The sequence below is a fragment of the Accipiter gentilis genome, chromosome 8, assembly GCF_929443795.1.
Source record: "Accipiter gentilis chromosome 8, bAccGen1.1, whole genome shotgun sequence".
Taxonomy (NCBI): Eukaryota; Metazoa; Chordata; class Aves; order Accipitriformes; family Accipitridae; genus Astur; species Astur gentilis.
In genome coordinates this window covers 41,805,631-41,817,883 of record NC_064887.1, presented here as the reverse complement: position 1 = coordinate 41,817,883, position 12,253 = coordinate 41,805,631, and the positions used below count along the sequence as shown (strand labels likewise).

The 12,253-nt window shown below is 46.4% G+C and overlaps 1 protein-coding gene across 4 annotated transcripts; it reads right to left on the bottom strand.

Moving 5' to 3' along the window:
• Window positions 1-213: 213 nt before the first annotated feature.
• Window positions 214-10,685, bottom strand: TPM4 (tropomyosin 4). Of its 4 annotated transcripts, none has more exons than XM_049808509.1 (9): window positions 9,884-10,513; window positions 7,281-7,406; window positions 4,012-4,145; window positions 3,617-3,734; window positions 3,206-3,276; window positions 2,888-2,963; window positions 2,194-2,256; window positions 2,038-2,107; window positions 214-727 (listed from the first exon to the last, which is right to left on the bottom strand). In XM_049808509.1, exons 1-9 carry the CDS (start codon window positions 9,995-9,997, stop codon window positions 645-647), a joined length of 855 nt encoding a protein of 284 aa, XP_049664466.1. In that variant the 5' UTR covers window positions 9,998-10,513; the 3' UTR covers window positions 214-644. The 4 variants fall into 4 exon arrangements, with proteins under 4 accessions (XP_049664466.1, XP_049664463.1, XP_049664465.1 ...); XM_049808508.1 differs by lacking the exon at window positions 214-727 and adding an exon at window positions 749-1,481 and having other exon boundaries at window positions 9,884-10,685; XM_049808506.1 differs by lacking the exons at window positions 7,281-7,406; window positions 9,884-10,513 and adding an exon at window positions 6,199-6,405.
• Between the last annotated feature and the right edge of the window lie 1,568 nt (window positions 10,686-12,253).

Here is a 12,253-nt window from a genome sequence, read left to right as displayed (position 1 = left end):
AGCCGGCGCCCCATTGGCGGGCGGCCTTGGCCCGCTGGGGTAAGCGGCGGCGCGATTGGCGGCCGGCTCCGCTCCGCTCCGCCCCGCCCGAGCGTCACTTCCTGCTGCCGATAGCGACGTCACGCCTCTAACTCCCCGCAGCTCGACGTGGTGTGCCGGCTCGTGACGTCACCCGAGCGGAAGCGCTACGAAAGGAGCGGGAGGAGGCCTCGGTACCGTGAGAAATTGTTTAATATGAAACGTCGCGAACAGGCTGCCGGCGGAGGGCGACACTACTGCTGGGGTACAGCTGCTACCGGGGTTTATATAAAAACGACTAACCAACCGTGAGGAAAAGCTACAGCCGCGCGATCGATAGCCCGCGGAAATGAAAAACGAGGGCGGCTCCCACCGCCCCGGGCGCGGCTCGCGCTCTCCCGCACGCGAGCGGGAGGAGGGTGCCCTGGAGGGGCCCGGGGTCGGCGCTGCTGGCGTCAAGAGGCGCGCGACGGCCTTCGAGTCACGCCAGAGCCTTACGCGCGTCTGTACTGGTCATAACTTAATCGGTTTTCTCCAGGAGACAGAGCGAGAGAGAGAGAGGGACGATAACGGTAAATGCAGACGGAGTCTTCAGTTCCTGTTGGCCGCTGGGGTTCTTCGCCATCTCATATACAGTTCAGTTCGTTTAGCGTCTGGTCCAGTGTCTGATGCAACCCCAAGTTCTCTTCTTTCGCTTGAGCAAGTTTTTCTAGTGAGAAAGAAGAAGAAAACAAGACTTAAACCACACACGACTCCACAGCCTTTTCTCTCTAAATAAAAACCGTGATTACTTACCTCCACGTTCAAGACAACACTACACCTCCATTCACAAAACAAGGCCAATTTGGGGGGTAATTGCTCTCATTTAGTGCAGTTTTGGGACACGTTTTATGGGTAACGTGACAGACTTGTGTTTTGATTGAACGTGTGATTTACAGCACGCGTCCTTCAGAGTTTCCATTGCCCCCAGAGTTTTTAACCAGGCAGATGGAACACCGCCAAGTACGCGCCCAAGCGCGCTCAAAAGCTTTGCGTTGCCACACGCATCCTTGGGGACACCAAAATTCAGGCGTTTGCCAGCGCGCCGGGTCCTGCCTCTGCCAACGGGGGCACCCGTGCGGACGGCATCTGCCCGTCCCCGGAGTCGGGAGCCGGACTTACCTTCACTGTCGTTACTAGTGTATTTTAGGTGAATTATAAGGAAATAAACCCCAAAAACTGAAAGGTAGAGGTATCTCGTTTTTATTGAGCTCAGTTCTCACAGAGGGGACGGAAGGATCGCTTGTGGAAGCTGCACAGAAGTGACAGGTATTACAGGCGAGAAAAGCTTAGGAAATGCAGCGAGTCAGAGCGGCCCCCGTGCCCCCCCAAAGGTGCAGATCACAAAGAGGTCATGTCATTGAGAGCATGGTCAAGCTCCTCACTGATCGCTTTGTACTTCAGCTTCTGAGCGTACAGCTCGTCTAGCGGTGACGAGGGCAGAAGGCACGTTTCAGCAAGAAATGCAGAAAAACAGTCCAGAGAAGAGGCGCAGAGTAGGAGACACGAAGACAGTCAGAAGGCAGCAGCCAAAGCAGTTGGGGAGGAAAACAAAAGAAGAAAACAGATGCGTAACTGAGTATCGGTATGAAAGCAAAAAAATCCACACAGCTGCCAGGTCAGAAGCTTCACCTACATTTCCTTTTTTTTAATCTCACAAATTATTTTTCAGTGATCAGATTAAGTAGGGTTGTGATCTTGTTATTAATGGAAAAAGCCCTCGAGGCCATGTATGTGCGAGTTGGCCAAAATCAGGTTATTGTTACCAGCTTCTGGAGAGAGAACTCTTTCAGGAGAGCTTCCTCTGGCCGGGAGGTACCACGCAGGACAGACATGTCCAGTGGACGCATCGTGCCAGTCTACCAATAGGCCTCACAAGCACTTCTGTCCTTTCCCGATAAAATCTAATCCCCTCTCCTAGAATTTTTTTTTCTGATTTGAAATTGACCACTTTTAAATGAAACTCGAGTGATTTCATACCTTCCAGGTCATCAATAGACTTTTCCAGTTTGGCAACTGTTCTCTCTGCAAATTCAGCACGAGTTTCAGCCTGAAAAAAAAATTAAAAAAAATAGAGCAATAGGATGCTGTTAAACAAACGATGCCAAAATACAGGTTGGGGATGGACAAACTTACTTCTTTCAGCTTGTCAGAGAGAATCTTGATTTCTTCTTCATATTTATCTTCTTTTTCCGAGTACTGTGAATGAAAACATAAACACTCCTTAAGGGAAGTTGTAGCAACAATAATAAATGTTTATGAAACCGTGACCTATTTATAACCACTTTTCCTTTTACAACAGCTGCAAACACCCTTTCCATCCTTTTCTCCTCTTCACCAACACATTTCAGACTCTGGTTCAGAAAGCATAATTTTAAAACTGGGGATGTCCCAAGTTCCTTTGTGCATCATCTTACGCCTTAATGGGCTTACCTTCTTGTGCAGCACAAAACCAGCTGAATGTACAAGAGAACGTGAAGCCCCCCATTACCAATTTAGACTAGCCAGAAACAATTGTTTAATGAAATCGAGTTTCAACAAATTTATTTATTAAGAGGGCAAAAACCACAAAAGAGCAAGATCAGAAAATCAAGAGCAGTCAGCAGCGCACCAGTGTGGGAAACGGGAGATTTAGGTCTTGGCTTGAAGCAGTGTTGCAGATAATTACCAGATTACAGACTTGGGTTTGGGCAGAACTGATTCACCGTTATCAACAGTCTCTGTTAAACAGGCAGTTGGCTAAACCCTTTGCTTATTTTGATTATTTCTAAGAATTTTATTTACAAGTTTTGACTTTGCCCCTATCCCTCAGTTTACTGAAAGAACCAACCTTTTCAGACTGAGCTTCCAAGGACTTCAGGTTGTTAGTGACGTTCTTTAACTCCTCTTCAAGGTCACTACATTTACTATAGGGGGGGAAAAAAGTATAAATGACTAATGTCCCTGTTATGACTTAATTTAATTTTCAAAGAGTCTAAAAATACAAGGGATGAAGTAATTATTAAGTCTGAAAGGAGAAAATTTGGTATGTAGGTTACAAAAAAGCTTTTCTACATGCCCGCCTACCAGTAGTAGATTTTTCTACTTGAAATACAGCTTTGACCTTTACTGTATTCTAAACTGCTTCCGTGTATACGAAATTACTCACACTTCAGACACCTCTGCACGCTCTTCAGCTCTTTCCAGTTCACCCTCCAAAATAACCAGTTTACGGGCAACCTATAAAGAGACAATAGCTGTATCAAGCCAGTCTGTAATTTCTACCACGTTTCTCTCAAAGCACTACGCTTGTGCTTTCCTTGTGAATGATAGAATTAGGTTAAAACATACATGCACAGACATGACAGACTTTTTCCCCAAATAAATTAGATTTTGCAGTGTTCTTAGCATTACATATCTAAGGTGCTGCCAAAGTCACTATTAAAATTACTCCTTTTTGGGAACCTTCTAAAGGCGAACCATCACACAGTGAAAAGCACACAAAGAATGAGTACACTGAAGAGCACCAAAGTTGTTCGTGGTTCTCCCGTAAGTTTAATAATTTCCTTATCCCTTTTACCTCTTCATATTTGCGGTCAGCTTCTTCAGCAATATGCTTAGCCTCCTTCAGTTGCATTTCCTGAATTTCCATTTTCTCTTCATCTTTCATTGCTCTGTTCTCAATAACCTTCATTCCTCTGCAGAAATCATAGCAAATATGTTTAATGTAGAAGCATTTTAGCATTTTTCTCTCAAAGGTCCTAAAGCGGAATTCAGTGTTTGTAACCAAAAAGCGGCTCGTTGTGCCCATACTATCGTGCTCTTCAAGGCTAACAGAACTACTCATTCAAGCTTATCAAAAAGTTCCAAGTCTCTGACCTGCAATCCACATTAACACGTGCAGATACTAAATGATACAGGAATATTTAATTCATATATATTCAATTTTTACTGGGGAAAAAAAAGGAAACGTACCTCTCACTCTCATCCGCTGCTTTCTCAGCCTCCTCCAGTTTCTGCAAGGCTGTGGCCAGCCGTTCTTGGGCACGATCCAACTCCTCTTCCACTAGCTGGATACGTCTGTTCAGAGCTGCCACCTCACCTTCAGCCTACAGGAAATACAATCACCCAGAACTGAGGTTATGTACAAGCCACTCGCTGGCTGACAAATGTTCTCAACTAACCAGTTTTCCTTAAAACTGCAAAGGCTTCTCCTTGCTAGGGAGCAGAGAAGCTCTAGGAACCTTTCTATCTCTGCTCTTTGTTTGTTTAAACTGTGGCATCTCAGGAATTTCAAGGTATGGAGTATCTGCTTCCCCTTTCTTTTTTTTAAGGTACCTATCATTCCTGCCACACAACAAAGGATTTGACACCGATTGCCAAGAGAGAACTATTTTCAGATCACTTCACAGGGCGGGATCTACCCATAGGATTCCAAAGTTAAATTGTTTCCATAATGGTTTATTCCAAAAACTTCACAGTTGATTTCTCTGTTCTTGGTTCATCACAGATTGCAGCAATATCCTCTCATAGCATGCTGCTGAAGTTAAAACCATTATCCATTATGGGCTCCTGAGCCTGCAAATGCTATATAATCTTTACGCAGTCAGCTGGGCAGATACACTTGGCCTCAGCATGGGAAAGTCAGTCTCCTTTGTAAAATAGGGAAAAATTAGGTATGTTCTTAAAATAAGTTCACTTTCCTTTTTCATTGCTTCCTATGGTACTTAAGGAATTAGGCTGAAAGCATTTCCTAGTAATAAGGTCTGTTTATGTATTATTGAATAAACTGCACAGTAACTGGAAACACTATCAATGCTTAAAAAATAGACTAGATAATAAATGGAGAAGTTGCTAGGGGAAATGCTCGCATACAGACAGTATGAACAAATTGGTGTCCATAAATACATAGTGTTTATTAAGATATGGTTCCTTTAATTGCTTGTTATTTGAAGGAAAATAAAGCTCTACTTTAATAACTGCCAGGTTTGTGCTCTTAATTGTCCTCAAATCTGAGCATGATTGCCATGAATAACTTTTTTTTTTTTTTAAACACTTTTATGGGCTCTAGATCCTAGAAGGGCAGCTGTTTTATGCTTTGTGTTAAACACTTTGAAAAAATACTTGTTTTGCTGCAGCTTTGCAAATTTGGTTACTGACCGCTCCTCCTAGGCTGGAGGAAGTGGTTTCCATTCATAGCTGTACCATCTTGGAAAGGATTTCACTGACTGATCCAAATGGAAGCTGATCCAGGATTCCACTAGTCATAAATTATCCAGCATTTCATTTGTTTTCTACCCAGTGCTATGTGTTTAACTTTCTTGATTTACACACAAGGCATCGATCCTGTGGAAAACTGGCATCTGTTATGTGGCAGTCTGCAACTCCTGCCACTAGACAGGCCACTTTTAAGTCATATTTTAATTAAGCAAGATTCCAAAGCTATGGAGACGGGGCCACTGGGAAGCTGGAGTTAGTCTGGCTCCACCTCTCCCAGAAGCAGCCCGCAGTCCTTATACGGTAAAACTAACTCGCTGACATGTGATAAAATAGCAGGAAGATGCCGGGAAGGCTGATCACACACAAATCTAAGTGAAACCAGCTGTCCGGCCCCGGGAGAGCCGCACACTAGTGGAGAGTTCTGATTTCTCTGTGCAAACCAGGAGGGAAAGTTATTTTCCAGCAGTTCAGACATTTCCCAGCTGTGCTGAAGCCAGCGGTGCGGCGCCGAGAGGCGGGAACTCCCCGCTCGTTGTCATGCAGCGCTTTTTCCTAATTAAACAGCCATTTCCTACTAAACTCGTAACCGCTTCCCGATGCCGATCGGCGCTCGCAAACGCCTGTTCCGAGGGGAACGGCCCCATAGCGCGATAAGCAGCGGGCGCCCGGGACGAGCCGCCGCCGCCGCCGCCGTGCCCGGCGGCCCCGGGGGACGGTGCGGGCGAGGCGCTGCGGCAGCGCCAGCGGTTTCCGCAGGGAGTCCGCGGAGCGGAGCAGCGAGGGGGATACAGCTGAGGAATGAAGGCAGCCGAGCCGTGCTCCCGGAGCAGGGGAGAGCCGGGCACGCCCCAGCGAGAGAGAGCCAGAGACAGGAAGGAAGGAGCAGGGCAGCCCGGGAGAGAGCGACCGAGAGAGGCGAGCAGGCAGCCCGGGCGGTCTCACTTTCTCCCGCAGGTCTCGTTCCAGGTCCAGCTCCCGCTGGAGGACCTGGGCGCGATCCTCCGCCTCATCCGCCTGTTGCTGCAGGCACTGGATCTTCCTCTTCACCGCTTCCAGGGAGCTCGGCGCGGCCATGGGCGCGGCGCTGGCGGCGGGCAAGGCGCGGAGGTGCTGCACGTGGCGGCGCGCGGCCCCGCGCCTTTCAATGGGCCGATGACGTCACGCGGCTGGAGGTGGAGGTGGGGGGTGGTGGTGGTGACGTAGCACAGAGGAGTCGGCGCAAGCAGCGCCGGGACAGTGGCGCCCCGGGGCCGCCCCGCCCGCTCCCCGTCCCCTGTCCCCCATCCCGCGGGGGTCCCCGCTGCAGCCCCGGCCCCGCACCGCGCCGTGATGCCAAACCCGCTGCGAACGGCCCCGCCGCGGGACTGCCGGGCTCCCCGGGTCAGCCCGGCCATCCCGAGGACCCCCAAAACGGGGTTCGGCAAAGCGCCGCCAAGTCCTGCCCTCCGGTTCGTTACTGCCCTGGTTGGGCCCGCGCAGCCAAGCGAAGCTAAACCGAACCGTTCCGACAGCAAAACGACCGGGGCGTGCGGCTGGGGAGCGGGGACCCGTTTTTAAGCCTGCTCTGTGGCTGAAGCCAAACTGCATCCTTAGGCCACAGCAGATCCCTGCTTCTGTCCCAGCTTCCCTGCAAGGGCACCATTTTGTTTGTTTCGATTAAAGGAGATTTCACTTTTCCTAAAGAATTCCCACCCACAAACACCCGCCCCCCTCCGTTTCAGAAACCCCTGATGGGTGCAGGGGTAACAATTCCCCTTTGGGTACCCGTTCAGCCCTGCGTGGCGCTGGCTCCCGGGGGGAAGCTGCCTGTGCCGTGTGCTCAGCGCAGAACAGCCAGCTGGAGCTCGTTTTGGGAGAGGGGACAGGAGACTTACATCCCTGAATCCTAACACTGCCCTTCCCATCCCCCGATCCGAGTGCTGCAGGGCAAAAACTCTCAGCGATTCTCATCATCAGTGTCCAACATACATACTGCAAAGTACAGAGAGCATAGTTGCAGGCAAATATTAGCCATAGGTACGTACATCAGTGGCCTTCTTTTCAGCCTGCTCTAGTTTTTCCTGGGCATCTTTCAGAGCCTCCGAGTACTTATCCAGCTCATCTTCGGTTCCTTTCAACTTTTTCTGCAGAGCTACCAGCTCATCCTCTACCTTTCAAGAGAGAAAAAAAAACCCAAAGTAAACATTCTGGTGTATTATCAGTTACAGTTTGATATGGTTAAAACCTCTCTTTACTATTAGTTTTAACCTAATGTAACCTACAAAGAGTCACAAAAGAGCAGATCAAAGTTCTGCTGGGGCAAGTAGTCTGAAAATGACTGGTAGCAGTTGCCAGGCAAAGATCATTAAAAACATACCACCCTTAGAACAGTATTTCCTGCCACCACACATTTAATATGTAACTTGGTATAAGCCCTTTTTCACCTCATTTCTGTTTTGGACTCCACAACAGCCCGCAGCAGTTAATTCTACAGCATAATTATAAATGTTTAAAAATTATGTCCTTGTGTTTGTTCTAACACTATTACTTGATGATTGATTAGGAAAGTGTTTAGTTCCTGTATAGCTAGAAAAAATTAGTGGTCATTCCCTAAACATCTTTTGTATGTTGTTCAAGACACTTCAAACCAAACGTGATACTCTGGAAGCAGGAGGGAACAGGTCCAGACCCTGCTTGTAAGCAGGAGGTGGGGCTCGACGACCTCCGGAGGTCCCTTCCAACCTGAATTATTCTCTGCCTAACTGTGGGCCAACAAGGTATGTTCCATCCTACCAAGAGGTTCAGACTCTCTCCTCCATACCATATAAATCCGTATTTTACGCTAGAATGGTACTATTTATAACCTGCTGGGAGACTGTTTAATGACAAACTGTCTCATGCTCCCTGAAGAATTTACATTATCAGGCGGCTTGCTGCTGATAAGGGTGCAGCCTGCAAACCCATCTGCTCCATCATTTCATTTGCAATACAAAACAGTTCAGTCTATAGAGAAACGGATTTAACCATTTTGCTCCACCCTCACATAAATTTAGTCTATCAAAATAGTTCACTCAAAATAGTTTGTGTTTTAGTGCACTGACTTTCTTCATGCTAGCTTCAAAGATAGCTTTAATGACATTTTTGGTAGCATGCTGTTCTTGAACATGGTTATGTTGCTATACTTCTACTCAGAGTAACCAGATAGTGTGAAAGAACTGAATATGCTTGCTTAGATGCTTTAACAGAGGGACAGTAAGCAGGATGAAGGAGGTGATAAAATCCCTACTTGAGTACTGTGCCCACATGAAAAAAAATGCTGAAAAATTTCAGACAATTCAGAAAAGAGGAGTAAGATCAAAGATTTATTATTCTCTTTTAGCTTTTTATTGTGAATTACCCTCATATAGATACTTGAAAATTCCCACAAGTGTGTCATTTATCAGTCTGTAGGAAATCACCTTTGATAACTCAATGTAAAGGAAGGCTAAGCATTCAATCACCATTAACTGCTCTGAATAACAATCTGCTGTGGCTGTTACTGAGTGCAGAAAGATTAGCTGGGGAAAGTGCAGCCCAACAGAACAGCATCCGATCAACAGCTCTGAAGCTAGGAAAGAAATAGGGACTAGGTACACGGACGATGCGTGCAGCTTGTAGAAGCTTACTGTAATGACACAAAAGAGACAAGTAGTTTTCCTTATGTTGGGGGTGGAGAGGGAAGACAGCAGCAGCTGACCCTTTTGGAAACTTTCTTCCTCTTGCTTTAGCTAAATGGATGATCAGTTGAAAGTTTAGTTAAGTCATCCAGGATCTCAAACTGAACTTGAATGTTAAGAAATATTTTGCCAAATGAATGCTAATAACGTATTACAGCAGTCTGGAAGATGTAGTAGAAGCAGCCACATTTAGAGGATGTAAAAGCAAAAGACGTGGTAATTTTACAAGAAGTGCTACAGGAAACTTGAATGTAGTCAACTCACATTTCAAGATTGTTCTGAAAATACTACAGCTCAAATATGAGATAGACACCCAGAAAACAGAACATTGAAAAGCAAAAGAATATGAAAATATTATCACAAATTCAGTTAAAAGAAGAGCTTTCAAATTAAGGTATTTCTGATTATTCTTAACAAAAAATAATACAACATATCTACTGTTGAGTCACAGCTGGCACCTGTAAGGGGCACTCTGTATACCAAGGACTAGTCAAATGAACTTTATTAATTCACTCCAAGGAGAGGCTCAATTTAAACACAGCTGACTCTTCAGGAGGTATTAACACTAGTCCTACAGGTGTTCAAGGTATACAGCTTTGATTTGGAGTATGTAAGGTCTTTTCCATGGCATCAGAAGCACAAGAAAATTAAGGCAATTATGTAAGATTCAAGAAAAGTTAGACAAAGCTCTCCTAAGAATCTGTGGATAGTGCTAATTTTGCAAAGACTCAGATGGCTGAAAAGAGAAGTTAATACCTAGCCCTGGTTGTATGAGTGTAACATCACAAAAAGGCAAAAGACTTCAAAAGAAGATTAGCAGAAAACCTGACTTCAAAAAATTTTGCTTTCTGAATCAGAAAGTTGCAACATAGTATTTTGTTACACTTAATTTCCACAGCACACATGCAATCAGTGATTTTATTTCTACTTACCTGTTTGCATTTGTCCTCAGCTGCCTTCTTATCCGTTTCAGCCTGCTCTGCTCTGTCAATGGCATTCTCCTTGTCCAGCTTCAACATCTGCATCTTTTTCTTGATAGCTTCCATTTTTGCTAAAGGATAGGTTCTATATGTCGCGCTACTGAAAGAATTCTGAAGAGTAAAGTTTTAGATTTTTACCAGCTTGGGCAGAGAAAGAAGTTGTATCCAGCCAAGTCACAGGCAAAATGAGCTCAAGTGCTTATAGACAGTGCTTAAACCCAGAGACCCCTGGATAAAACCCAGATCTACTGGCCTCTTCTCTGATCTTTCATACACAGCCTTTCTAAGGAATGAGCTGGAACAGACTCACTAGAGGAATCTTCACCACTCCATCATCTCCTTATTTGGGTCCTGTTTTCTTAAAGAGAAAACTGTTTCCATTTTTAAGCTTCTGACAGAAGCAAAAGTGTTGACATATGAACACATGCTTGAAAGAAAGCTTATTAGCACCCCTCCGTGTTTGCAGAGCAATTAAACAGCCCAATAGATCTATGAGGATGGCCTGGCTTCTTATAATAATGGCATAAGACTATTGAAGCAAAGGGAAGGATCTTTTCGGATTACTCCAAAATAAATCCATGCATAAAATAAAATTTAAAAAAAATCTACCCTTAAGAGGTAGCTAAATTTATGTTATAAAGAGATGTAGAATATGCTATGAGACAGCAGGTTTTTTGCTGTGAATAAGGACTGGTGTTAAAGAACTAGCTATAACCTGTAATAGTATAATACACAATAGAGGTCAGATTTAGATCCCAAGTTCAGGCTCAAAGACATTCAGTCTTGAAATTTCACTCACTAAATACTTCGGGAACTGAACAATACACCTTAAGTTGCAGTCTGATGAGCACCATAAATTATTTCTTCTATGAAGGAGTCACCTTCCCTCTTGAGGCAAAGCAAGAGCAGGCTCTGGGAGGAACATCAGGGGCAGCTCCACTGAGGACACCAACAAGACCATCCAATGGCCCTGGGATGAGCCCTATTTCCTTTCACAGTCCTATTAAACACAACCCCATATCCCAACTGCCCTCTCCCATCCCTTCATATGCTCTCGCTTAGCTTCATAGCCCCCGACACTTGCTTTGTCCTTACTTATTCCACCTCCCTGAGCAGACTCAAAGCGCTTGTTGACTTTGCTACACAGGGACCTGCATGCCCTCATATTCCCCCAAAGATTCTTTCCCAAATTCAGGTCCCATTAACCACTCCCTGATCCTTTCCTCCCTGATTCTGTCCTGGCTCTGCTCTCCACAGCCTCATGCTCCCTCCCAGGCAACACACAGCCTAGGCTCTCTGCAGACCCTCACAAACCCTGTCAGCCTTCCCTCAGAAGTGCTCACAGCATCCCCAGCCAGGAGAGGTACCAGAAGACTCAGCACAAGACCCAGGAACTGCCTCATCCTCTGAAGTGAGCTGGCATGGCACTAAGAGGCCTTCAGGACAGACTTCTAAGGAAAAATTGCCTTTATTTAGCTAAACATGATGGCAGAATGGACTCAAAGCCAATACCAGCACAATGCCCATAAGCAAGGCCAGACTCCCACAAACAATCCCTGAAGCACCACCAGGTCTGTCAGAGGACTCACTCCACTTCTCAGGTTGCCTTTTGTAAGGGATTTACTGTTGTTTCGACTCAAAATAAAAACAACACCTACACCGCTACTAAAACCAAGACCTCAACCCCCGGCAGCCCCACCCGATGCCTGTGAAAGGGGACTTCGCCCCCTCCCCGGCCCATCCCAAGATGGCTGCCAGGAAGCGCCCCGAAAGGCTGTGTGGTGGCGGCGCCAAGATGGCGGCGCGCCCGAGGACTACACTTCCCAGAGGGCTGTGCGCCATCGTCCCGCCGGAGCGCTCCGGCCCCTCCTCAGCGCCGGCCCGGGCACGCCCAGCACCTCCATCCCTCATTAACGGCAATTAAGTAACGCCAGGTTCAGCCGCTTGGGTCCCCCCCCCCCAAATGTAAAACAATGCTCGGAATTTTTAACAGCGGCAAGTTGAGTGTTTGCTGGGAAACCGGTGCTGGCTCTTCCCGATCCGGTGTGTGCCTGTATTCCTTGGCACACCTCACATAATCCAATCTCCCTTTTTTTCCCCCAAATCGCCATATTTGCCTCCCCTCCTCTGGCTTGCGGGTACCATTGCGACAAGGTGCCCCCATGGGTGTTTTGGTGTCCAATTCCGATGATTTGAACAAAGATAAAAACACGCATGTCCTGAGCCTGGGAAGAGGTTTAAGGAGTGGGGGCGAGGCACTAAATTAACCTGCAGAAATGGCGTTAAAAACTACTCCACCATATTGATCACCGTAACATGGCT

Bases quoted from the DNA above. Each gene is read 5' to 3' on its own strand.
- TPM4 (XM_049808508.1), bottom strand. From the start codon at position 9,997: ATGGAAGCTATCAAGAAAAAGATGCAGATGTTGAAGCTGGACAAGGAG. The intron at 3,735-4,011 runs GTACGTTTCCTT...TGATTTCTGCAG, and splicing joins GCAGCGGATGAGAGTGAGAG to AGGAATGAAGGTTATTGAGA. The intron at 2,964-3,205 runs GTGAGTAATTTC...CCCCCCCTATAG, and splicing joins CGTGCAGAGGTGTCTGAAGT to TAAATGTAGTGACCTTGAAG.